Source organism: Lolium rigidum, chromosome 6 (assembly GCF_022539505.1).
Source record: "Lolium rigidum isolate FL_2022 chromosome 6, APGP_CSIRO_Lrig_0.1, whole genome shotgun sequence".
Classification (NCBI taxonomy): domain Eukaryota; kingdom Viridiplantae; phylum Streptophyta; class Magnoliopsida; order Poales; family Poaceae; genus Lolium; species Lolium rigidum.
The window spans coordinates 135,523,307-135,549,989 of record NC_061513.1 but is presented as its reverse complement, the minus strand read 5'-3'; the positions used below and the strand labels follow the sequence as shown (position 1 = coordinate 135,549,989).

The 26,683-nt window shown below is 44.7% G+C and overlaps 2 protein-coding genes across 2 annotated transcripts; one reads left to right on the top strand and one right to left on the bottom strand.

The window, feature by feature from the left end:
• Nucleotides 1-5,032: 5,032 nt before the first annotated feature.
• On the top strand, nucleotides 5,033-10,095 carry LOC124663323 (probable LRR receptor-like serine/threonine-protein kinase At3g47570). Its single transcript, XM_047201046.1, has 3 exons — nucleotides 5,033-5,581; nucleotides 6,367-9,349; nucleotides 9,448-10,095. Exons 1-3 carry the CDS (start codon nucleotides 5,033-5,035, stop codon nucleotides 9,834-9,836), a joined length of 3,921 nt encoding a protein of 1,306 aa, XP_047057002.1. The 3' UTR covers nucleotides 9,837-10,095.
• Nucleotides 10,096-12,003: 1,908 nt separating this feature from the next.
• LOC124665432 lies at nucleotides 12,004-16,342 on the bottom strand. The gene is made up of 7 exons (XM_047202848.1): nucleotides 15,508-16,342; nucleotides 14,319-14,603; nucleotides 14,097-14,237; nucleotides 13,098-13,178; nucleotides 12,928-12,980; nucleotides 12,777-12,843; nucleotides 12,004-12,683 (listed from the first exon to the last, which is right to left on the bottom strand). Exons 1-5 carry the CDS (start codon nucleotides 16,340-16,342, stop codon nucleotides 12,952-12,954), a joined length of 1,371 nt encoding a protein of 456 aa, XP_047058804.1. The 3' UTR covers nucleotides 12,004-12,683; nucleotides 12,777-12,843; nucleotides 12,928-12,951.
• Nucleotides 16,343-26,683: the final 10,341 nt, after the last annotated feature.

Here is a 26,683-nt window from a genome sequence, read left to right as displayed (position 1 = left end):
CAAGTACATCTTCAGGATCAACAAACACTGCACTTAGAAGAAAATTAGAAAAGAGCAAAGCATTAGTAGAGAGCAACACACACAAATGACCTTAGAAGCAATAAAGAAAGGCGGCTATTTTTCACTCAACGCACCCTGTCATTAGCAAAAAAAAAACATCCAAAACTGCAAATTCATGATCTAAACAATGGCTGTGTCTCCACCTGATATAAAAAAAAGGTTTAGACTAAACCGATGAATGTGAAAATGGAAATGACAAAAAGTTCTTCAGATAGATTTACCACGCATATATTAACAAGCCATATTCAAGCAGTTCCATATAAAAACATGTTTCCTGAAAAAACATGTATGATTATGTTAGGAACATTTGAATATGAGTGAAACAAAAATAAATGTATCAAGAGACTTATGGCAAATTAGAATGTGCAGCTTCAAGGCACATCACTATATTATACCTTGGCCAAGGATAAGCACAAAATCCCATAAGCCACCCGGCATATTCCTTGGGGCTTCTGGGCTAGCTATCCCATAACTAATTTACAAGCCCCAAGTAATAAGTCAAGTGGCTAGCTAATTTATACGTTGGTTCGCCACCCTATCACAACCCTCCTTTACCCGGACTTGGGGCCGGCTATTCCTAAAGGGCATAGGTGGAGTCAAAACAAATGTTTATAACTTTAGCAAAAAAAAGTGCGCATGTGTTTCAAAATATATGTTTATATGTCTATGGAAAAAATATTCATATTTTTACCAAAATAAAATAAAAACAAAGAAAAATATTTAAATAAGTGGAATAAACATAAATAAAACATAAACCATGTATACACGTTACGGAAAATGTTGACAGCATTAAACATAATGGGATCGCAAAAACAACATCCATATATTTCTACCACAAAAATAAAACACAAAATAAAAATTGTGAAAAATGGTTAACTTTTTAGCAAATATCCATTTTTTCTATAGATGTTCTTCTATGTGTAAACAAAGGTTTGCGCCTTCCCAAAATTATCCGTATGTGTCCAAACAAATGTTCATATGGTATTCAGTAATAACGAAAGAAAATTTTAAAGGTAGGTGAGCAAAAAACAGAAATAAGAAATTTAAAAGAAAATAAAAGGAGGAAAAAGGCCCTTCCATCCTTCATTGGTTACGGCGTCGGATCTACACCGTTTCATAGTTAAAACTGGCTAAAGTTACAGTTCTCATAACACTTTTTAATAAATTAGTCGAGTTTAAATTAGAAAATGGTTTTGCGGGTTTACGCGAGATGCCACTTGCAACCCTGGTAGGGTAATGAAAACACTCACTATTCCTACCAGGGTAATGAAAACACTCACTATTCCTGATTTGTGACGGATTAACCCTGCTTGTGGGTCTAGAAAGACAACACGCCAAACTTCTCCGGCGAAGCCGTAAGAGCATCTCCAGCGGCCCGACGTAAAACGGACACCAAAATTGACCGCGTGCATCTGTTTGCGTCGAGGCGCGGACACGGAAATGGCTGGAACGGTCAGAGTGTCCCAGTGGCCTGACGCATTTGGTCCGCGCAGGTCAATTAATGTTTTTTCACCGAAAAAAGTTTAACATAGCAAACAAATAAGCGTTCGTTACACACACCAAAAAAACAGGTTTAAAATACTTATTTACTACATCCAAATATTTAAAAGACTGCATGCATTGCTATGCATGAAAATACAAATAGCATAATTCAATTAAGAAACAAAACGAGGTGATATTGCTGACTACTCAATGTCTTCATGGCTAGCTAATGGCGACTGATGTTCAATCAAATCCTTCCGTAGACGTGTGAACATGTTATCGTCAGTGACTTCAAATTCATATGCAGATATTGCTTCCAACTTGATGTTCCAGGGTTTGGCGCAACCAACTCACTCTGTAAATCCCATAAGTGCTCATTGCGGCTATCAGGACGCTCATCCTCAACGATCATGTTGTGCATGCTCACACAATAGGTCATCACCTCATGCATTGTGTTCAGCAACCATGTTCTAGTTGGTGACAAACAATTTCCCACCGAGTTTGGAGCACACCAAATCCCCGCTCGACATCTTTCCTGGCAGCTTCTTGCATATTGGCAAACCTCTTCGTTTTTTCTATATTTGGATTAGAGACAGTCTTCACCATGGTGGATGCCATTAGCAAGATAATATGGTTTTTCATATGCATTTTCGTTGATCTCGTAGCTCACCTAAGGACCTTTGCCTTTCATAAGCCGGCTGAAAAGCGGAGAGCAGTGCAGCACATTAATGTAATTGTTGGAACCGTCCATGCCAAAAAATGAGTGTCAAATCCACAAATCTTACGATATCACTGCCTCAAGAATTACAATGCATCCCTTAGAATGGCCGCTAAACTGACTTTGCCATTCAAATGGACAATTATTCCACTCTTAGTGCATGCAATTTATGTTGCCAATCATGCACGGGAACCCTCCAGAATCATTGATAGACAACAACTGTTTTGTGTTCTCAAAAGTTGGCTCCCTCAAGTAATATTCGCCGAACATGACAATCACGGCTCAGCAAAGCCGGTACATGGAGTCAAGACATGTGCTCTCATCCATTCGCAGATACTCATCGAAGATATCAGCAGTCATTCCATACAATGGCATGCGAATAGTTGCGGAACATTTTTTGTAGGAGGTGAAGCCTAGTGCACCTGTGGCATCGGACCTGCATTGGAAGTACGGGTTGTAGTCTTTTGACATCCGATAGCGGCGCTGGAACAATTTTTCCGGGAACACCGAATTGGTGCGATGGAAGTAGTCTTGGTAGAGCCAGAGGTGCCAACCGACTCTTTTGTGTGGCAGGTTTCTTTGCGGACCTTCACAGAGCCCCAGTACACCGCCAGCATCTGGCTAGCATTGTGCTCGTGGAGGATGGAGGCCGCAGCAGCCATGACCTGCGTCATCTTGTTGGACTCGTCGTCGAGTCAATGAACTCACTGCAGCCGACTGCCACATGTCCATCCGTGTGTGCGAGTGCCACATGTCCATCCGCGTGGGCACCAACAGCGGATCAATGGTAGCCTAAAATGGCGCCCAAAAATGAATCGGCGGGACCAAGCAGATGTGCGGCCAGCAAAGACGTGACAGATGATGTCAAGGGCTGGAGATTCTACCCCAGCTGTACTTCGGCGAGGTGAGGCCCGAACAGACGTCCGGTACTACGACAGTGCAGCGGGGAAGGGGTGGGTTGGCGACGTCGCCCTAGGGCTGCAACTAAGGGGAGGAAGCGAATCCACGCGGTCGATTTCGTTGTCCCTGACGTGCGGGGATGGGTTGGAATACAAGGTCACTGGACGCGACCGCGCAACATTCGTGTAGACGCATTCGCGACGCATATTTAGGTCGTGTTTGCGTCTTGGCGGATGGATAGACGCACCGCTGAATTGAGTGCAGACACACTTTTCAACCACGCGGTCTTAAACGCTGCGGCATCCGTTTAAATCGGTCCATTGGAGATGCCCTAAACCCCCAAAAATTGCTCCAGGTAGCAGCTACAAGTCAGCAACATCGCGTACCAGCCTGCAGCAACATCGCGTACCAGTCTGCGCACTATGACTTTTGTTTCCTCAGGGAAGGAGACTTCTCATGTGTGGCCGCGATTCAGTCATGCACGCCAAATTGGCTCTTTACTTTTTATCTTTCTGATAAGATTCATGTTTGAAGTACCTTATATCATTATTATGTAGGACGCCTCACCTAATTTGTATTAGCCACACTTACATTTATGCACGGCCTAAAACTGCAAAAGAATTTAAAGAAAATTTGTAGAACGTACTCACTCCTCCCCCTTTTGGCTGCTATCTCTATTCTTCAATCGGTGTTAGAGCAATGCCTCTTTTTAAGGGTTTTACCGCCTTAAGAGCGAGATGATTTTGCCGATGATGAGGAACGAGTAAAAGAGATAGTCGGTCAAAGAGTTCAAGGAGATGCTAGCCCATAATAAGGCGGATTCCGAGCTCGATGACCAGATTAGTTAACTATTTGACAAACATTTTAAGGTCCTTAAGGATAAGGCTCTACTTGGTGATCCCTCGGCTAACTCTTCTATAAGCCGTTGTAACCGGGTGATGAAGGTTATTTGGCTTCCGCACAAACCAGTGGTACCTCAAAGGCTACAGAGCCTTATAGTCCATTTCCTTTTACATACTAGCCTAAGTCTAATCCTCTCATGCCTCCTATTAATCATCCGAGGTCCGCTTTCCAAATAAATGTTCATATATTCACTAAAATCAAGAAGGAAATATTAAAAGGTAAGTGAGCAAAAAAAAAAAGACATAAGAAATTAAAATGAAAAAAAAGGAGGAAAAAGGCTCTTCCATCCTTCATTGGTTCTAGTTAGCACTAGGGGAAGGGACGCAAAGCGGCACCCGATCTCACCGTTTCATAGTTTTTAAACAGTAGGCCGTAGCTCTGCCTTAAATTAGTAAGGCCGTTTCCGGCAAGTTATTACAAGGTGCTGAAAACCAGCTAACAGGAAACAAGAAAAGGAATGAAACACAGCTTGAACTTTGAGACCATTGTCTAGGCTAGCGATCTGACTAAAGAGGCTTCGAAGCTGGTGAAGAAGACCGCCATTGAGGGACTCGCACCATCGTCAACCTCCAGAGGCCAAGCACCATCTGTTTCCACCTCCAAAGAAATCTTCTTACTTTCTCGCCCCGGAGGGCGCCATACCTGTCGGAGGTAGACCGCTCTCCCTGAGCACGCATGGATATTGGAAGTTACCGCCAGGGAGAAGGACTCCGAGCACTCGCCTCGCCGTGCCGCCACCCACGAACATCACAGCCATCCGCTGCCCAAACCACAACACACCAGACAAAGATGCCAGGAGCAAAGACGATGCCTACCAACCTTCGCCGAGCTCATCCACCCAAACCCACTATCTCAAAACGGCGCCTCCAACGAGGGAACGACACCACGAGAGCGTCACCGCCATCCAAACCAAAGTTTTAGGTTTTCACCCGAGATAGATAGGGCAGGGAGGGAGGGGATACAACCTCGATGTCACCTTCAAGAAGGAGAGCGGCGCCGGCAGCATCGTCGACGTCGTGGCCGCCACCGGCGGCCAAGGGTTTCCCCGAGTCCAGAGCCCACATCCGACCACACCCACCAGCCACCGGAGGGAGTCCGGGGCCAGGGAGGTGCGATGAGCACCGCAAGGAGGAGCAGCAACAGTCTTCAGATCTGGTGCCAGAGGCCCATCGGGGCGACCTCCACACCATGCCCACACCCGCCGCCCCTTCACCGCCCGCACGGCCGAAGAGCGTGGACTGCAGCACCTGCAACCGCCACCCGCCGCCAGGTCGACGTCGCCCCACCCTGCGCCAAGGCCGTCGCCCTGGATCCATGGCCCCAGCCCGGTCGTCGGAGGGCACCCAACCACCGGCCACCACTCCCAAGCGTCGGCGAGGCCGCGCCGGAGAGATGGACGGAGGGAGTAGGGCCGTCAACTCCCAGCGGCGGAGGCCAACCCCCACACTGCCGTCTTCCTCCCTACAGCTGCGTGCGGGGGCTCGAGAGAAGTTCCCCGCCGCCCCCTTCACCGGCGCCGTACAGCCTTGCTGGTGGCCGCCTCTGGGGGCGACGAGAGGGGGAGGAGAGGGCGGGCGGGGGGGGGGGGGGGGGTCATCGTTTCATAGCTAAAACCAGCTAATTTATAGTCATAACACTTTTTAATAAATTAGTCTAGTTTAAATTGAAAATTGGTTTTGCGAGTTTACGCGGGATGCCACTTGCAACCCTGGTAGGGTACCGGAGACACTCGTTATTCCTGATTTGTGACGGGTGAACACACACTACAGTCGCGCCTAGCCTGTGGGTCTAGAAAGACGGCATGCCAAACTTCTCTGGCGACGCAAGCCGTAACCCTCAAAAATGGCTACACCATCCTCAGCTACTAGTCAGCAAATCGCGTACCAGTCTGCGCACGGTGACTTTTGTTTTCCCAGGAATGTAGATGTGTGGTCGCATTAGATTCAGTCATGCACGCCAAACTGGAACTTTGCAGCGACGCATCGGACGCGTGGCTAGTATGTTATGCGGCATGGCATAGAAGGCGAGGGCACGCAAGGCCGGTATTTCCATTTGCCTGGTCATGCTGCCGCAATGGCATTCACTGCAGGCTGGCTGGACTTGAGTTATGTTAAACACTGAGAACGTATGCAAATGTGAACTGCATCTGATTCTGAATTTCGGACCCATTGACCGAGTAGACGGAACATGGGCCGCCATTCCGCTCAAGCACCGAGTACACTTGATGTTCCCTGCTTCCATAACCAACAACTAACTCACAAGGCAACTGCACTAAATGTCCAACACGTCACTGACTTCTTCAGACTGCAAAAAGATTTTCTCTAAAGCCCCAAATTCATGCATTCCTGGAGCCGCACAGAAAACCCACGGACAAGCACCTGGCTATGGCCATGGCTCTTGTCGTAGCACAAACAATGGTGGCCCTGTCGCTGCTGGTGCTGCCCGGCACGGCCGCGCTCACGCACCCAGCAAACGCCACCGACGTCGACCTCTCGGCGCTGCTCGCCTTCAGGGCCAGCGTGCGCGACCCGCGCGGCATCCTGCGCCGCAGCTGGACTGCGCGAACGCCCTTCTGCGGCTGGCTCGGCGTCTCGTGCGACGCCCGTGGGCGGCGTGTCATCGCGCTGTCGCTGCCGGGCGTGGTGCTCGGCGGCGCCATTCCACCGGAGCTCGGCAACCTCTCCTTCATCTCCCACCTCAACCTCAACAGCACCGGGCTGGCCGGTGCAATCCCTGCCGAGCTCGGGCAGCTAGCGCGGCTCAGGCACCTCGACCTCGACGAGAACCACCTGTCAGGTACCATCCCCTTGGCGCTCGGAAACCTCACCCAGCTCGAGTATCTTGACCTTGGCTACAATGGCCTCTCCGGGGCCATCCCTCCAGAATTGCACGCGCTGTGCAAGCTTAAGTACATAAGCCTCAACTCCAACGACCTGAGTGGCACCATACCTCAAGGCCTCTTCAACAACACTCCTGATTTGAGTGTCATATGGCTTGCCCGGAACAGATTTGCCGGAGGCATACCTGAAGCGATCGATTCTCTGACGAAGCTTGAAATCCTAGTCCTGGAGCTCAACCTTCTTACGGGCACTGTCCCTGCTGCCATCTTCAACATGTCCATGCTCCGAATCTTTGGTTTGGCGAACAACAATCTTTTCGGTACCCTCCCTGGCAACAAGAGCTTTAATCTCCCTATGCTGCAAAAACTAAGTCTTTCACAGAATCACTTCACTGGTAGGATCCCGACGGCACTGGCCAGATGCAAAAACCTTGAGTCTCTTTCCTTGTCCATTAATAACTTCACTGGTCCTGTACCGGCATGGTTGGCAACAATGCCTCGGCTTTCTACCATCATACTGGCGGCAAACAACCTCGTCGGTAAGATACCGGTTGAGCTAAGCAACCTCACCGACCTTGTCATGCTTGATCTTAGTGCCAACCAGCTGCAAGGAGAGATTCCGCCTGAAATAGGCTATTTGAGAAACCTCAATTACTTGAGCTTTTCGACGAACCTCCTAACAGGTACCATTCCTGAATCCATCGGCAATATATCAAGCATCAGCACTCTCGATCTGACGGTCAATTCCTTCACTGGATCAGTCCCAACCACGTTTGGGAATATCCGTAGTCTTACGGGCCTCTATGTTAATGGAAACAAGCTTAGCGGCAAGCTAAACTTTCTCCATGTACTCTCCAATTGCAAAAACCTCACCACACTTGGAATTTCAATGAATTCGTTTACAGGAAGCATACCTGACTATTTGGGAAACCTTAGTTCACAGCTCCAGTACTTCATAGCAAGTTCTAACAGCCTAACGGGGAGCATTCCAGAAACAATTGCAAATCTTAGCGACCTTAGAACAATTGATCTCGATGGAAACCAACTGAGCGGGGCAATTCCTGTATCCATAAGTACACTGCAAAATCTCCAAGAACTCAACCTTTTCAACAACACCATGACCGGTGCCATCCCAGAAGAAATTTCCAGATTAAAACGCCTAGTAACATTGCATCTTGATAAAAACAAGTTTTCTGGCTCAATACCGAGCAGTGTGGGCAATCTAAGCGAGCTGCAGTACATGACATCTTCTCTTAACTCGCTGTCCTCAAACATACCGTCGAGCTTGTGGCGCCTTTCAAAGCTCATCACACTTGATCTGTCATACAACATGCTGAGTGGCCCACTGACTATGGATGTTAGCCAAGTAAAACAAATTTCTCAAATGGATCTTTCAAGCAATCTCATGACTGGTGGCTTACCAGATTCCTTGGGAAGGCTCCAGATGCTGACCTATCTGAACCTGTCAAACAATTCATTCCATGAACAAATCCCAAGCTCATTCGGAGAGCTAGTCAGCATAGAGACCATGGACCTATCATACAATTCCCTTCAGGGTTCCATACCAAGGTCACTGGCCAATTTGACCTTCCTCACTAGCTTGAATCTCTCCTTCAACAATCTAGGTGGTCAGATACCGGATAGTGGAGTTTTCTCAAACATCACACTCCAGTCTTTGAGAGGAAACACTGCTCTTTGTGGCCTCCCACGAGTAGGCATTTCACCCTGCCAGAGCAATCATAGATCACGGAAATCATTGGTAAAAATTATACTTCCTGCAGCCATGGGATTTGCAATTTTAGCTACCTGCTTGGCCGTACTAATCAGAAAAAAGATCAAGAAGCACAAAAATATTTCAGTTCCCTCAGAGTCCAACATAATCAACTATCGGTTAATATCATTCCATGAGCTTGTTCGTGCGACAGAGAACTTCAGTGAGAGCAATCTGATTGGATCCGGGAACTTTGGCAAAGTCTTCAAGGGTCAGCTAGATGATGAATCAATTGTCGCAGTAAAGGTACTCAACATGCAACATGAAGGAGCCACTGTGAGTTTTGACACGGAATGCCGTGCTCTGCGCATGGCTCGTCACCGAAACCTAGTGAGAATACTTAGCACTTGCTCCAATTTTGACTTCAAGGCATTGGTGCTCCAGTACATGCCAAATGGGAGTTTGGACAGCTGGCTGTACTCCAGGAACAGCCAGCAGTGTTTTGGATTCCTCAAGAGGTTGGAAATTATGCTAGATGTAGCAATGGCAATGGAGTATCTTCACCACCTGCACACTGAGGTTGTTCTTCATTGTGATCTGAAGCCAAGCAATGTATTGCTGGATGAAGGCATGACTGCACACGTCGCTGACTTTGGCATAGCCAAGTTGTTGTTGGGAGATAATAGCTCTATTGCATTGACAGGCATGCCTGGAACAATTGGCTACATGGCACCAGGTATTACACTTGCCTACATATCTTGTCAACAAATCAAACTTCACACATGAATAAATTTACCTTATTTTCCATTGTGTTCTTATATGCGAAACGAGCAGAATATGGATCAGCTGGTAAAGCATCACGGATGAGCGATGTGTTCAGCTACGGGATCATGCTGCTAGAGGTATTCACAGGGAAAAGACCCACTGATCCGCTGTTTGGTGGGGAGGTGAGCTTGCGGCAATGGGTTAGTGAAGCATTTCCAACCAGGCTTATAGATGTTGTCGACCCCGAAGTTCTATCAATTGGAGGCAAGAGTGGTCGCCATGCTGCCAATCATAGCACCTTGCAGGAGCAGTCCATCACCCTTAACAGATGCCTTGCATCTGTAATAGAGTTGAGCTTACGGTGCTCATCAGCGATACCTGATGAAAGAACCCCAATGGACAAGGTGGTAGTGAAGTTGAACAAGATAAAGGCAGATTACTGCTCCCAAATGAGGTAGAGGGCGAGCGAAACCACCACCTGCTACCGTATTACGTAGAGCAGAAGATCATCTGATTCTTGAGCTAATTATGGCAAGAACGCTTATGTAGTAGCAATAGAATGAGGCACATGCATATCAATTGTACAACTTACTCTCAGTAACAGATGCTCAATCATCTACCTCTTGAGCCAAGTACAACAAGATAATGTACCATGTGCGATGGAGATGGAACCGCACAAATGGCAAGTCTAATACAAACTTGTTCTGAAGTGTTTCAGGCCTTCCTGTTGTATTTTGTTAGATATGCCGGAAAGTATTTCGGAACATGGTATTGTTGTGGGGCAATTTGGATCTCTAAGGGCTTGTTCGATTAATCCCCTGCCCAAGGGGATTAGAGTGGATTGGAGTGGATTTGGGGGTAGTTTTGACTTGCAATTGATAAAATCTCCCTTCAATCCCATATGAACCGAACAAGCCCTAATGCGTGATAAAATCCTCGTATGTCTCACTTGTTGTTACAAGAATAGGCAAATATGCATTGGGAAAAACGAAAATCCATACTTCTCCTACCATAACGATTTCAGATAGAAGCAAACTCCTGGTCTAAGGAAGGATTCACCTCGCGATCATCACAGGGCGTCATTCTCGGGAAATTTTTTTATCACGGGACGTAATGGGGAGTTAACAAATTAAGCACCCAATCAATTCTACTGTATGTTTCAACGCCGGCGGAAATTTCAAGCACCATTGGGAAGGCTGCAGCTTGGATGGTCCGAACGGTAAACCTAGATATTAGCCGTCCATTTGCGCGGCTCCGTCGCGCTACGGTAACGACTACCAAAAGCGCTGGCACCATGCGGCGACAAGGGAACTCGCCGGATCTACTACTAGAGCGCGAGAGAACTTACTTCCTGTGTGGCGGCAGAAGCAGAACGGAGCCTGGTCGCCGGGAGCGTGCGCGGACAGAGGCAAAAGAAGCAGTGGTGGGGAGAGGGGACGCATTCATCTCAAGTTGGGCGCGGAGGCGGAGCAGCGGGAGAGGGCTCCCTGACCCCGGGAGGTGGGAAACGCTACTTCACTTTTACAATCATATAGGAGTATTTAAGATACCCAAGCTATCTTCAACAATTAAAAAATAAAGTTTAAAAGATACTAACAAATCTTTGAGATTTTCAAACTTGTCCAAAGATATATTATAAATGATAGACCTGTAAAATACCAACGAAGGTTCTTCATAATTTTAATTTGACCCGCAATGCTAAGGATGCGTGCTCGCGCGCAACCATTAAAGTAGTCAATTAACATCGGCAAGAGTACCAACACCGGTATCTCATGGAATAACAACCGACCAGCCTTGTCGACGACACTAGAGAGCCGAGAGTAAGAATCACCATTATCGAGGATGTAGCAGCCGGCAAAAACTACGAGGATAATCCTCCTCGCGCCTCGCGCCAACAATGAGAAAAGATCCAAAATCAACCTAGCGAAGCAAGATCTAAAGATCCATATCTAGAAAACTGTAATCTTTCAACACCACTCGGGAAGATCTCGTCGTCGAACGAAAGGCATTGCAAACGATGTCATCTCCATGGAGGGGAACCCAACAAAAAAACAGCTACAAAACCCCTAACATAAACTACTGACAACATTACTTTTATTGAAAACTCCACGTATAGATCAGGTTCCCCACTTCTCCCGGCGAAGTCGACTGGAGGAGGGGAATCCAATCTATACTTTTATTGAAAACTCCACGTATAGATCAGGTTCCCCACTTCTCCCGGCGAAGTCGACTGGAGGAGGGGAATCCAATCTATGGAGGAGGCTAAAGTGGAGACAGCTAGGATTTATTCTGAATGGGGTGGCTATCTATTGCGTGCTTTTGAACAATAAGACCTTTTGTTACGTGGGAAGGGGGTTAACTCTCTCGACTCTCGACTTCACTGGGTGTTGAGATTGCTTATCACGCCTGCCGCGCGATTGGAACTTCAACGATTAGAGTGGCCAGAGTCCTGCCTGAAACACGTATGCACAAAACGCAAAGCAAAAAACTGCAGATATTGGATGCCATTTCTGGATCAACATCTGTAATAAGAAAGTCTGGTGCTTCCTGTTTTCTGGACGTGCATGTAAACTCTAGCAGAACCAACATCGCAACGACCCAACTCTTTTCAACATTGAAGACGCCTTAACATAACCAACATCGCAACGACAAGATAATAAACAAATATCTGGGTTTCCATTTTCAGTTGCGAGAAATAATAGCAAACTGTAGCAAGCTTAGACCGTAACAATGGAAGGCTTTAGCAATCCATCTAGATTACGCCTGGCCTTACAGGATTAGTGCTACATTCATTATTGGTTTCTGAGGTGCCCAGAGCTTGGCAGTTGCAAGAAAGTACACACCACACTCAGTTCCAGGCACAGTCCAGGCTCCTGCAGTAGGATCAACTTCCTAGTCCGCCACCAGCTGAGAGCAGCTTCATAAGCAACCCACTTGGCGGTGATCCACATTCCATGACAGCTGAACCTGCACATAGGGCTGCAGCCAACCCTTCTTGCAGCAATAGCAACCAGAAATGTTGCTGTCCTGGCTGGAAATGTGAATGCAGAGCAGCCAGTTGTTGTAATCCATCCATTGCATAATCTGGCCTCAGCTATCGATGAGCTATGCTGAATGATGGCTCAGGGTTCTGCAATGTTGCTTTCAGATAGTTGAGATGATACGGAATGGCCTGCACTCTTCAGCTCTTGCTGGTTGCCATCCAAGTCATGAGTTTTTCTTCTGCTTAATGCAATTAAATACTAATGATGCTCATGACTTCCAAAAAAACAGGTGAACAAGTACATCTTCAGGATCAACAAACACTGCACTTGGAAGAAAAGGGCAAAGCATTAGTAGAGAGCCACAAATGGCCTTAGAAGCGATGAAGAAAGGCGGCTATTTTACACAGAACGCACCCTGTCATTAGCCAAAAAACCATCCAAAACTGCAAATTCATGATCTAAACAACAGCTGTGTCTCCACCTGATATCAAACAAAAAAATGGGTTTAGACTAAACCGATGAATGTGAAAATGGAAATGACAAGAAGTTCTTCAGGTAGGTTTACCACGCATATATTAAAAATCCATATTCAAGCAGTTCCATATAAAAACATGTTGCCTGAAAAAACATGTATGATGTTAGGAACATTTGAATATAAGTGAAACAAAACCAACGTATCAAGAGATTTATGGTTATCTAGAATGTGCAGCTTCAAGGCACATCACTATATTATACCTTGGCCAAGGATAAGCACAGAATCCTTGGAGATAGATACAATATCCTGAACCTTTTCACTAGTAAAGATGGCTTCAATAGCTGCAGGATGACAGAAGTTAATCCCCAGGGAAATAGGGTTATGATTCACCTGCTATAAAGTATTAACAACTACCTAAATCAAATGAGCTTACTTCCTTCGTCCCTGGGAAGATTTGAAAAATGGCAAATCTAAAAACTGAATAATAGGAAATGCTACTCTTTTGAACAATCACTATGTTTTTTAAGTACTGTGAATGAACTTCTGAGGTTAAACATATAATGATGTAAAGAACAAGTACATGAACGAATACATAATGTTGCTGTTGTTCCAAAAGTAGCTCGGTATTTTAAGGTCTAGAATTTCCTTGTGATGTTGAGCAACAGCACAACTAATAACAATAAAATTTGTTCATCCAGAGAAAAGAAGAATCAGATGTGTTTTGCAATGATTGCGCAACCTTAAAATACAATTGCACAAGTGAATAAGCGATAAATCTGTGAAAAGTGCATTTGGCACATGAGCACCAGTGCTCTCAGTTTTTAAAAACATATTTCTGCAATTCCAAAAAATATGAGCCTAAATATGCACATACATAGGAATCTTCTGAAGGTACGGGAGAAATTTCGGAGGAAAATATATTGGATTATGAACTATGTAAAAAAGACAAACTTCTGACAAAAGCTACCCCTATACACAATTATTATTTTTCCTGTAGCTCAAAATACAAAACTATTTCTACCGGAACTTCGCACGAGTATTCAGGACATGTGTATGTATTCATGGAATAAATATTATAATTTTTTGAAACATAAATGTAAATTTTTTAAATATTTCAAAAACCGGGAGCACTGGTGCTCAGGTGCACCAAATCTGCTCTCATAAATCTGCAATTTTAATAATTGATATTATGTGTGCATTTTTTAGTCAGAACTAAAATACTTAGTGAGAACGAAAAGAACTAGGTCAACGCTGCAAACCTGAGAGCTTAATGGTTGCTAACTCTCTTTCCTCATCACAATCACCATTGTCGCTTTTAGGGGACTCAACATCAAATGCTGGCAGTGTTGACACCATGTGTATGGAATGCGCACCATCTGAAACCCAAAGAATTTGTGTCTCTGCACAAACACTCTGAACACATTTATTAATTAAGTAAACCACCACAATGCGAAAAGAACAACGACAATACAAACACTCACTCGTAAGGCTACTTGGGAAAACAGCGAACGATTGGACCTTCATAGCGCAATCCAAAGAATACGTTTTGGTAGCTTCTGGGGCCAATTCATGACTGAAGACATGCAAAACTCCAGCTGAATCAAGTACCAAAAACTTTTCCTTGGAAAAAGGTTGGATTGACACAGCTTTAACTGATTTTGTCAAATTTACACCACCTTGTGAGTTATGATCCACTTGGTTAAAGGTCAAAAAGATAGAGGAATAGCTCCCTGAACTCTGTTTCACCCTCAAGGTTGTAAGCTTGCCTGAAAGAATAAATTTCGAAATATTAAGTGGTTTTGCAAAAATGCAGATAAAGCAGAGTCATTGAACTTGTCCATAGAAAGACTGTAAGAGTACAACTATACTCTGGTAGCAGTGCCATTGCATGATTCTACAAGTTTGCAAGTTAGCACGTCTGAAAGAAATCAGATATGAATTGCTATGGAATTATCTAAGAATGCTATACATTTGAAATAGGTCATAGTGATCATTCCCACACAGCGCATCATTTGGACAAGGGGTCCTTTGGGAGGCTAGTGGTATCAAAAGACTGCCATATTTATACTTTCTACTATAAATAAATTGGAAGTGGTGGTTATCAATGTAGTATATTTATCTGCAATTTACATCTACACCGTCCCAGTAAATATATGGTATGCAATGTGTGTAAGCAGGTACCAATACCTATGGACACAACAAAGTTAGAAGCAAAATTATCTTGTATGTTGTCTGGGGCTGATCCAACTAACAAATTAGGATGCAGTACAGAATGCTGTTGATCTGTATCGAACTAGACATGTACATCTTTTGCTTATAACAGATTTTTTTTCTCCAAAATGTGCTCCTTTACTGTTGTTATTATATATGAATAAGACAACTATTTACTGACCAAGCAAACAGTAAGTGGACAGTGGCACAACTAGAGCTCCGCACCTTAAATTAATGGAAATAACCAAAATTTTCCTTGTGTGCAATGAAAAAAGAAATACAATGTGAACTGATTATAGAAATTTTGACACACCTTTGAGCATTAGACCTAGCTGGTAACCAAATTACTTGACCATTGTAAGCATAAATCTAATGATTGTGCTTTGATTTTCAGGTTATAAAACAGGATCAGTTGATAATAATAGAATCAGAGCTTAACGGAAAGCTTGAAATACTCACAACCGGAAGCAGCATCTCCTTGAGCACCTCGGGCGTCACCACCACGCCCAACCGGCACAATCAAGCCATTGAGAACCCCGTTCTTCTTGTGCAAGCTCTTCCTTGCTAAAGCCCCGGCAGCGTCCTTCCTCTCCCTCCCACCCTTCATCAAACTTCTCAAGGGGAAGACGCGCACGCCGCCAGCCTCGCCGAGCAGCAGCTTGGCCATGGCGACCTGCATGGCGTAGACGGGCCGCGCCGACTCGAGCTCAACAACCGCGCACTTGTGGAGCTGAAGCGTGCGCCCGTCGGCGGCCATCCTGGGCGCGAGCAGCCAGATCTGGCCGGCGGCGGGGGAGAGCAGCGCGACGGCGTTGACCCCGGCGGCGAGGCGGACGCCGAGGCCGAAGGGGAGGCCGTGGAGGGGCAGGGCGGCGGGCGAGGCGCGGCGCCTGAAGGCGAGCGGGGCGGGCGCGAAGCGGCCGGCGGCGGCGAGGGAGTAGGCGCGGAGGTGGACGGCGGGGGAGGCGGGGGACGGGTGCGCGGAGAGGAAGAGGAGGTGGGAGGAGGGGAGGAGGAGCACGAAGCAGGCCGCGGCGGCGAGCGGGGAGGGGACGGGGGTGGGAGGCGGGGAGGTGGCGGGGGAGGGGAGGGTGGCGAAGAGGCGCGCGGAGGCGTCCGGGAAGAGGAGCGCGAGGGCGCGGGTTGGGGAGGGGCCTGGTGCGAGGAGGAGGGCGGTGGGCGGCGACGGCGCGGGCGGGAGAGGGTGGCGGTGGGCGTTGAGAGGGGGTGGCGAAGACGGCGGCGGGGGAGGAGGAGGTGGTGGTGGGGGTTGCGGAGGAGGCGGAGGCGGCATGACCACCGCCGGTGTTTGAGGGGGTGGGTGGGGCGGCGACCGGGCGGGCGGGCGGAACGAACTGGGTGGGTCGTAGGTCGGCTCGACCTGTTTCTATTGTGTACGTGTAGGTCGGGTCTGATTGAGTCCGTGCCGGCTGCTACCTACGCAGTGTTGCTGCCAGATTACTTATTTTTTCAGTGCCAAATTAAGTAGAGATGAAACTAGAGTACACCACCAACACGTTTCTGATGCAATATGGAAGTGTTTACGGTTCTGTATTGTTTTTGTACTCACAAATTTTATGTAGGTTCAGGGGCCCGGAAAGAGGCAATACCTTTTTTTTACAAGCAATACTCCCTACATATTGATCATACCACGTGTACAGATCGCAATGCTCAAGTTGGTTCCGAGGTTTCTAGGTTTTTTTAGAAACACAGTACAAACGCAGACGTTCACATACAAGCGCATACACTCACTCCTATGAACGCACACTCGCACATCCTACACATATGAGCGCCTCCGAAAGATTGAGCAAGCGAATTGAATCTTGAAATTGACGAAATCACCACAAGCGCCTCGCTATCAACGGGAACATCACCTCCCACTGAATGAATAATCCGTCTTTATGAGACACACAGATGTTAAACCTGGGGGTTGAACTCTGGTGAGCTAGAGGTACAACCACCCCCTAAGAGCATCTCTAACAGAGCCCGTAAACATGCCAAAACTGTAAAATAACCGTCAGTTTACGAGTTCAGTTTAGATATCGGCGCAAATCACTGTAAATGGTACGAAACCGGAAAAAAATTACAGGCCGAGCCCGAAAACCAAACTCTACACCCTATTTGTAGGGGTTGGAAGGCTGAACCGAAGGCTAAACTGTATTCCTAGTGGCGTTTTGGCGGGCTAAAGCTTCAGCTCCAAATAGTGCAGTTCTGCCGGAGAACTCCCGGAATAGGACCAAAATTCGGCAAAATCCGGCAGGAATACAACCAAATTTCGGCGGAGCCCTGCGTTGCGAGCAAAATCCGGCCAGCCACGAGTTCGTCGGGCGGCCCTGTAGGTGTTCGTGACGGGGCGGGGCAAGGTCGAGCTCGCAGGGGCGGTGTTGGGCGGGGCCGGGCGGGGCAGACCTCGGCCTGAGCAAGGTGGTGGTTGCAAGCGGGCAAAGGAAAAAAGATGAAAGCAAGGGGAAAAAAACTAACATGTGGGTCTAGTGGCATATTTAGGAATATGCTTTTTTACAGTTTTAGTTTACAGGTTCTAATCTGCGTCGGCACTTTTTTGGACCCGTAAACACGAGTTCATTGACCTGAACTCGCATTTTACAGTTTGCATGTTTACGGGCTCTGCAACCTCTAGGGTTTTGGTGTGTACAATATTGAAGGGTTTCTAGGTGGACGAGGGTATGGTTCAGGGCCCAGAAAGAGGCAATACCATTTTTTTAAGGCAATACTCCCTACATATTTACCATACCACATGTACAGATCGCAATGCTCAAGTTGGTTCCGAGGTTTCTAGGGTTTTTTTAAGAAACACAGTACAAACACAGGCGCTCACATATAAGCGCATACACTCACCTCTATGAACACACACACGCACACCCTACTCTTATGAGTAGCTCCGAAAGACTAAGCCAGCGAATTGAATCTTGAAAATTGACGAAGTCACCACAATCGCCTCGCTGTCAACAGGAACGTCACCTCCCACTCAATGAATATTCCGTCTTTATGAGACACACACATGTCAAACCCGGGATTTGAACTCTGGTGAGCTGGGGTACAACCACCCTCCTAAGAGCATCTCTAACAGAGCACTTACACATGCCAAAACTGTAAAATAACCGCCGATTTACGGGTTCAGCTTGGATATCGGCGCAAATCAATTACTTACTGTAAATGGTACGAAACAAAAAAAAATTACAGGATGAGCCCGAAAACCAGACTCTGCCCCTATTTGTAGGGGTTGGAAGGTCGAACCGAAGGCTAAACTGTATTCCGAACAGTGCAGTGAAGGATAACGTTGCATAGAAAACAAAAAATTTCCTACCGCGAACACGCAATCCAAGCCAAGATGCAATCTAGAAGACGGTAGCAACGAGGGGTATCGAGTCTCACCCTTGAAGAGATTCCAAAGCCTACAAGATGAGGCTCTTGTTGCTGCGGTAGACGTTCACTTGCCGCTTGCAAAAGCGCGTAGAAGATCTTGATCACGATCGCTTCCGGCGCCACGAACGGGCAGCACCTCCGTACTCGGTCACACGTTCGGTTGTTGATGAAGACGACGTCCACCTCCCCGTTCCGGCGGGCAGCGGAAGTAGTAGCTCCTCTTGAATCCGACGGCACGACGGCGTGGTGTCGGTGGTGGTGGAGAAATCCGGCGGAGCTTCGCTTAAGCGTGCGGGATATGGTGGAGGAGAGATACCGCTAGGGTTTGGGGAGAGAGGGGAGGCTAGGGCGCCGGCCAAGGGCAGCCCTAGGTGGTGCGGCCAAGAGTGGGCAGCCCCTCCCTCTCCTCCTCATTATATAGGTGGAAATCCCCAAGTGTTGGTATCCAAGTCTTCGAATAAGACCCCAACAATGAAACCTCCCATATGTAGGGAAACCTACCCAAGCCGGGAATCCCACTTGGGGTGGGATTCCCCCTTCCATGAGGGGTTGGCCGGCCACCCTAGGGAGTCCACCTTGGACTCCTCCCCTTTAGGGTTGGCTGGCCATGCAGAGTGGAGTCCCTCCGGGACTCTACTTTCCATGGTGATTTCTTCCGGACTTTTCTAGAACCTTCTAGAACCTGCCATAAATGCACCGGATCATTTCCAAACTTGGAATATGACTTCCTATATATGAATCTTATTCTCCGGACCATTCCGAACTCCTCGTGATGTCCGGGATCTCATCCGGACTCCGAACAAATATTCGAACTCCATTCCATATTCAAGTTCTACCATTTCAACATCCAACTTTAAGTGTGTCACCCTACGGTTCGTGAACTATGCGGACATGGTTGAGTACTCACTCCGACCAATAACCAATAGCGGGATCCTGGAGATCCATAATGGCTCCCACATATTCAACGATGACTTCAGTGATCGAATGAACCATTCACATACGATACCAATTCCCTTTGTCACGCGATATTTTTACTTGTCCGAGGTTTGATCATCGGTATCACTCTATACCTTGTTCAACCTCGTCTCCCGACAAGTACTCTTTACTCGTACCGTGGTATGTGGTCTCTTATGAACTTATTCATATGCTTGCAAGATATTAGACGACATTCCACCGAGAGGGCCCGGAGTATATCTATCCGTCATCGGGATGGACAAATCCCACTCGTTGATCCATATGCCTCAACTCATACTTTCCGGATACTTAATCCCACCTTTATAACCACCCATTTACGCAGTGGCGTTTGATGTAATCAAAGTACCTTTCCAGTATAAGTGATTTACATGATCTCATGGTCATAAGGACTAGGTAACTATGTATCGAAAGCTTATAGCAAATAACTTAATGACGAGATCTTATGCTACGCTTAATTGGGTGTGTCCATTACATCATTCATATAATGATATAACCTTGTTATTAATAACATCCAATGTTCATGATTATGAAACTAATCATCCATTAATCAACAAGCTAGTTTAAGAGACATACTAGGGACTTCTTGTTGTCTACATATCACACATGTACTAATGTTTCGGTTAATACAATTATAGCATGATATATAAACATTTATCATAAACATAAAGATATAAATAATAACCACTTTATTATTGCCTCTAGGGCATATCTCCTTCAGTCTCCCACTTGCACTAGAGTCAATAATCTAGTTTACATTTGTAAAGATATAACACATTGGCCTTCTGGTGCTTTATCATGTATTGCTCACGGGAGAGGTTTTTAGTCATCGTATCTGACACGCTCAGAAACGTATGTATTTTGTAATTCATTTGCGTCTCAATGCATCACTCATTTCCAAATGAGTTGGCATTAAATATGTTTGATCTTCTGGTGGAACCTTAATTCCGCTGTCTGAAATATGTCACTAATATTGTCACACACAATATAGCTTCAAAGTTCTGACTCTGTCGGAACTACACCAAGTTCTCAAAGAACCTCTTGACTTAACATCCTTTGTCATTGTCAAAATAATGACATACTCTGCCTTCTTTTGTAGAATCCGTCACAATATTTAGAACTCTTCTAAATCTAGCATAGACAACTTCTAGCTCATTGTGCTACCTTTTAAACAACACTTAGTCTAATTTGAGATTGAAATTATATTTTATATGTGACAAAACCAATATCGGTGTAACACCTTACGGCGATTTGTTTGTCATTTCTTCATACAAAAATATATATATATATCCTTAGTTCTTCTAAAGTACTCAAGGATATTCTTACTCGTCGTCCAATGATCATCATATGAATCATTCCGGTATATGCTCATAACACTTTATAGCACATGATATCTGATTGTGTACATATTATTCGTGATCTATAATCACTCATGTGTTTTTACTCATTGAGTGTCAGATACACTCAAGTCTTGTTAAACCTTCACATGACAAGAACATTTTCTTAATATTTCTATATTAAACTACTTCAATATCCATCATATGTACTTTGACTTAAACTTATTTATGTGTTTCAATCTATCTTCATAGATCTTGACACTAAATTTGTTTCAGTCCATATCCTTTCATTGAAGTTAATTCTCAATGAAACCTTTTTAATCAAGTATATAATTACATCATTTATAACCAACTATATGTCACCTACATAAAGTATTATAAATGTGTCTTAGCGCTCTCACTTAATTTCTTGCAAATGCAAGCCTCTTCATCGTCTCTGATGAAATCAAAAACTCTTTGACTATTTCATCTGGTGAAGATTCCAACTCCGTGATACTTACTTCATCCAATTGAAGCTTGTATACCTATCTAGTATTCCACGGACCAGCAAAACTCTTGGTTGTATCTTGTATACATACTTCGTTAAGTAGTGTATTTTGCCATCCTACTAGCATATCTCATAAAAGAAATATGTAGTGATTACTAGAATAATCCACATAGACTATAAGCATTGCTACGGAAGATCTAATCTTATCGTATTCAACTCTTTGAACTTTGTCGTAAACAATTTTTCGATAAGTCAAGCTTTCTTCAAGGATATTTCATCCAAGTCTATCAATTCATAGATCCATTTACTTTCATAAAGTATTCATCTATCTTGGATTTCATGGCGCATGGCCATTTTAACGGAGTCAGGGCCCATCATAACTTCTTTGTTTTGTAGTTGGTTTATCATTGTTCAAAATCAATCCTTTGTCCACAAATCATTTATTTGATCACAAAGTAAACCATACCTACAAGGTTCAATATGTACTTCGATCTCCATGGCTAAAACACTTTGTAGTCATGAGAGCCATGATCGTCGTGGCCGCTTCCGAAACCAATTCCGATGCTGCGCTACTTTGATCATTATGCTCAGGTTCATAAACCTTATCAAATTATATTGTCCTCCCACTCAAATACTTCACTCGAAACAATTTCTCGAAAATAAGAAACATTGACAAACACTTTTGTCTTTGTCTCGTGGGAAGAATTCCCAATTAAATCTCTGGGATAACCAACAAAGACATTCATCCGATTTTGGTTGACTATTAGGGTTTATACCCATGCCATAACTTGTATGGTGTCATTTCAACGGATCATGATGATGCTCTATTCAATGTAAAAGCGGTAGTCACTAAAGCATAATCCACAAAAATATAATGGCATCAATATTTTATCTCATCATTGATCCAACAAAGTTTGGATATATCTCTTGGATACTTCATCACCACTATGATACTCCAAGAAACGTAAGTTGTAGAACAATTTCATAACTCTCTTAGATGTTCGCTAAAACTCGTAATTCAAATATTTCCACCATGATCCAATCATAGATATTTGATTTCTATTACGATGATTTCCACTTCATACTGAAATTTATTTGAATCCATTCAAATGTTTTAAACTTCTTCCTTATTGAATATATCCACATATATATACTCAATTCATTGTTGAAAGTTTTCATGAAGTAGAAGAATCTCCCGCACACAACTATGCCCAGTGAACACATACATCATCATGTATTTTTCCACTAAGTTAGTTGCCCGTTCACTTTTGGCCTATGAACGGTATTTTAATCATTCTCTTTAGAAAAGATTTGCAAACGCCAAATGATTCAAAAATCAAATGACTCCAAAAATCCATTTGCATGGAGTTCCTTCATGCGTTCCTTTCTAACATGACCTAAATGGCGGTTCCACAAATAAGTGGAATTCAAATCATTTGCCTTATGGCATTTTAGCGTCGATGTTATGTATGTGTGTTTTACCATTAAGATTTATAATAACTTATCCATCGTATATGGAGTAATGTCATAATTTGAACAACTCATTGTTTTCATTTGACCAGAGCAAAATAACAATTATTAAGTTCTTTATTATAAATTCTAAGGGCTAGATAGAATGCTAACGACGAACATAATAACACTTTATTTTGTTCCAGTCGTGCATTCCTATCATATTCCTTGTCAGTCACTTAGGCCATTGTATTCTTGTATTGCGTTGTTTTGTATGATACTTCATACCAACCAATATGGTACAAATACCCAAGAATTTCATTGTGTGACTTAACTAGGAATACAACCATAACATGTATATCATTTATATACACCTGTGCTAGACTTTCTAGTCTTTTCTTTTCTTTTTGCCAAAATATCTTTTGCAGTTTCTCTTTTAGCTTTCCTCATTATTCAGAAAAACACTTCAACATCAATAACTTCTAGGTTTGTTGGTCTAATACCAATAACCTTGAGGTTCTTATTTTGAAGTTAATCATCATATGACAAGTGTTCCGATTTCACTATTAGTAACTTTGTAATACGATGAACAATTTCACTCATAATTTTATCCATTAATTCATGATAACTTTCTGAGACCATGTCTGTACATGCTAGGCTCATAAAGTTTAACCTTAGTATTCACATGTGCAAATCTGGCTTGTACCCGTTGTAAGCACACGTAGAATCTATAACACCCGATCATCACGTGATGCTTCGAAACGACGAGTCTTAGCAACGGTGCATACTAAGAACAATCACTTCATGGATATGCGAATATCGTTAGTGCCCCAATAGTTGGAGGATTGCGACGCCTTGCGTCTTCAACCTTCGTACATTCCCATAAAACTTATGAGTTTATGTAGTCTCACCAAAATATATTCTATCATCTTGCAATAAGGTCTTAGATATCACATATATCTCATACCTTGATTATTTCTGAAAACTAAATTTTCAGCTCCTTATTTTTCAAACAGATTTGAACTTCAAGTTTTACGGAGACAAGATAACTTTAGGTACTAATTGAAACCACAACTCTTTGAATCAACAATGTGAGGTTTACTAAAAGTTTGCAATAGGACTTAATCATTTCTTGATTCTTTAACAATACGGTACCAGTCCGTAAAGTTTCTTATCAGACTTAACAGTATTTCTATCTCAATTACAAGACTAGAGCATGGTAGAAAACGGATGCCAATACTACAAAATTAATTCAAAATACTACTCCGACTATGTTTATGATAATTAGTTCATGTTTTAATCTAATTACTAATGAACTCCCACTTAATACAACATCCCTCATAGTTGTTAAGTGGTACACGATCCAAATCCACTACACCAAAACCGATCATCACGTGAGATGATGTAGCTTCAATGGTGAACATCAACATGTTGATCATATCATCCATATGACTCGTGTTCAACCTTTCGGTTTCCGTTGTCCCGAGGCCATGTCTGTACATGCTAGACTCGTCAAGCAAACCCTAGTATTCCGCGTGTGCAACATGGCTTACACCCGTTGTATGTGAACGTTGAGTCTATCACATCCGATCATCACGAGATGCTTCGAAACGACGAACTGTGCAACGGTGCATACGAGGGGAGAACACTTTATTATCTTGATATTAATGTGAGGGATCATCTTATAATGCTACCGTCGCGTTCTAAGCAAAATAAGATGCATAAAGGATTAACATCACATGCAATTCATATGTGATATGATATGGCCCTTTAGTCTTTGCGCCTTCGATCTTCATCTCCAAAGCACGGACATGATCTCCATCATCAACGGGCATGATCTCCATCATCGTCGGCGTAGCGTCAAGGTTCATGGCGCCGTCTTCATGGTTGTTCACCTCATGTAGTAACTATTACAACTACTTTGAAATACTACTCAACATGAAATTTAAAGACAACCATAAGGCTCCTGCCGGTTGCCACAATACAATAATGATCATCTCATACATATTCATCATCACATCATGGCCATATCACATCACCAAACCTGCAAAAACAAGTTAGACGTCTCTAATTTGGTTTGCATATTTTACGTGGTTTAGGGTTTTCGAGTAAGATCTAATCTACCTACGAACATGAACCACAACGGTGATACTAGTGTTGTCAATAGAAGAGTAAGTTGAATCTTCACTATAGTAGGAGAGACAGACACCCGCAAAGCCTCTTATGCAATACAAGTTGCATGTCGAACGAGGAACAAGTCTCATGAACGCGGTCATGTAAAGTTAGTCCGGTCCGCTTCATCCCACTATGCCACAAAGATACAAAGTACTCAAACTAAAGACAACAAGAGCATCAACGCCCACAAAACCATTGTGTTCTACTCGTGCAACCATCTATGCATAGACACGGCTACGATACCACCGAAGGATAACGTTGCATAGAAAACAAAAAATTTCCTACCGCGAACACGCAATCCAAGCCAAGATGCAATCTAGAAGACGGTAGCAACGAGGGGGTATCGAGTCTCACCCTTGAAGAGATTCCAAAGCCTACAAGATGAGGCTCTTGTTGCTGCGGTAGACGTTCACTTGCCGCTTGCAAAGCGCGTAGAAGATCTTGATCACGATCGCTTCCGGCGCCACGAACGGGCAGCACCTCCGTACTCGGTCACACGTTCGGTTGTTGATGAAGACGACGTCCACCTCCCCGTTCCAGCGGGCAGCGGAAGTAGTAGCTCCTCTTGAATCCGACAACACGACGGCGTGGTGTCGGTGGTGGTGGAGAAATCCGGCGGAGCTTCGCTTAAGCGTGCGGGATATGGTGGAGGAGAGATACCGCTAGGGTTTGGGGAGAGAGGGGGAGGCTAGGGCGCCGGCCAAGGGCAGCCCTAGGTGGTGCGGCCAAGAGTGGGCAGCCCCCTCCCTCTCCTCCTCATTATATAGGTGGAAATCCCCAAGTGTTGGTATCCAAGTCTTCGAATAAGACCCCAACAATAAAACCTCCCATATGTAGGGAAACCTACCCAAGCTGGGAATCCCACTTGGGGTGGGATTCCCCCTTCCATGAGGGGGTTGGCCGGCCACCCTAGGGGAGTCCACCTTGGACTCCTCCCCTTTAGGGTTGGCTGGCCATGCAAGGTGGAGTCCCTCCGGGACTCTACTTTCCATGGTGATTTCTTCCGGACTTTTCTAGAACCTTCTAGAACCTGCCATAAATGCATCGGATCATTTCCAAACTTGGAATATGACTTCCTATATATGAATCTTATTCTCCGGACCATTCCGGAACTCCTCGTGATGTCCGGGATCTCATCCGGGACTCCGAACAAATATTCGAACTCCATTCCATATTCAAGTTCTACCATTTCAACATCCAACTTTAAGTGTGTCACCCTACGGTTCGTGAACTATGCGGACATGGTTGAGTACTCACTCCGACCAATAACCAATAGCGGGATCCGGAGATCCATAATGGCTCCCACATATTCAACGATGACTTCGGTGATCGAATGAACCATTCACATACGATACCAATTCCCTTTGTCACGCGATATTTTTACTTGTCCGAGGTTTGATCATCGGTATCACTCTATACCTTGTTCAACCTCGTCTCCGACAAGTACTCTTTACTCGTACCGTGGTATGTGGTCTCTTATGAACTTATTCATATGCTTGCAAGACATTAGACGACATTCCACCGAGAGGGCCCGGAGTATATCTATCCGTCATCGGGATGGACAAATCCCACTCGTTGATCCATATGCCTCAACTCATACTTTCCGGATACTTAATCCCACCTTTATAACCACCCATTTACGCAGTGGCGTTTGATGTAATCAAAGTACCTTTCCGGTATAAGTGATTTACATGATCTCATGGTCATAAGGACTAGGTAACTATGTATCGAAAGCTTATAGCTACGCTTAATTGGGTGTGTCCATTACATCATTCATATAATGATATAACCTTGTTATTAATAACATCCAATGTTCATGATTATGAAACTA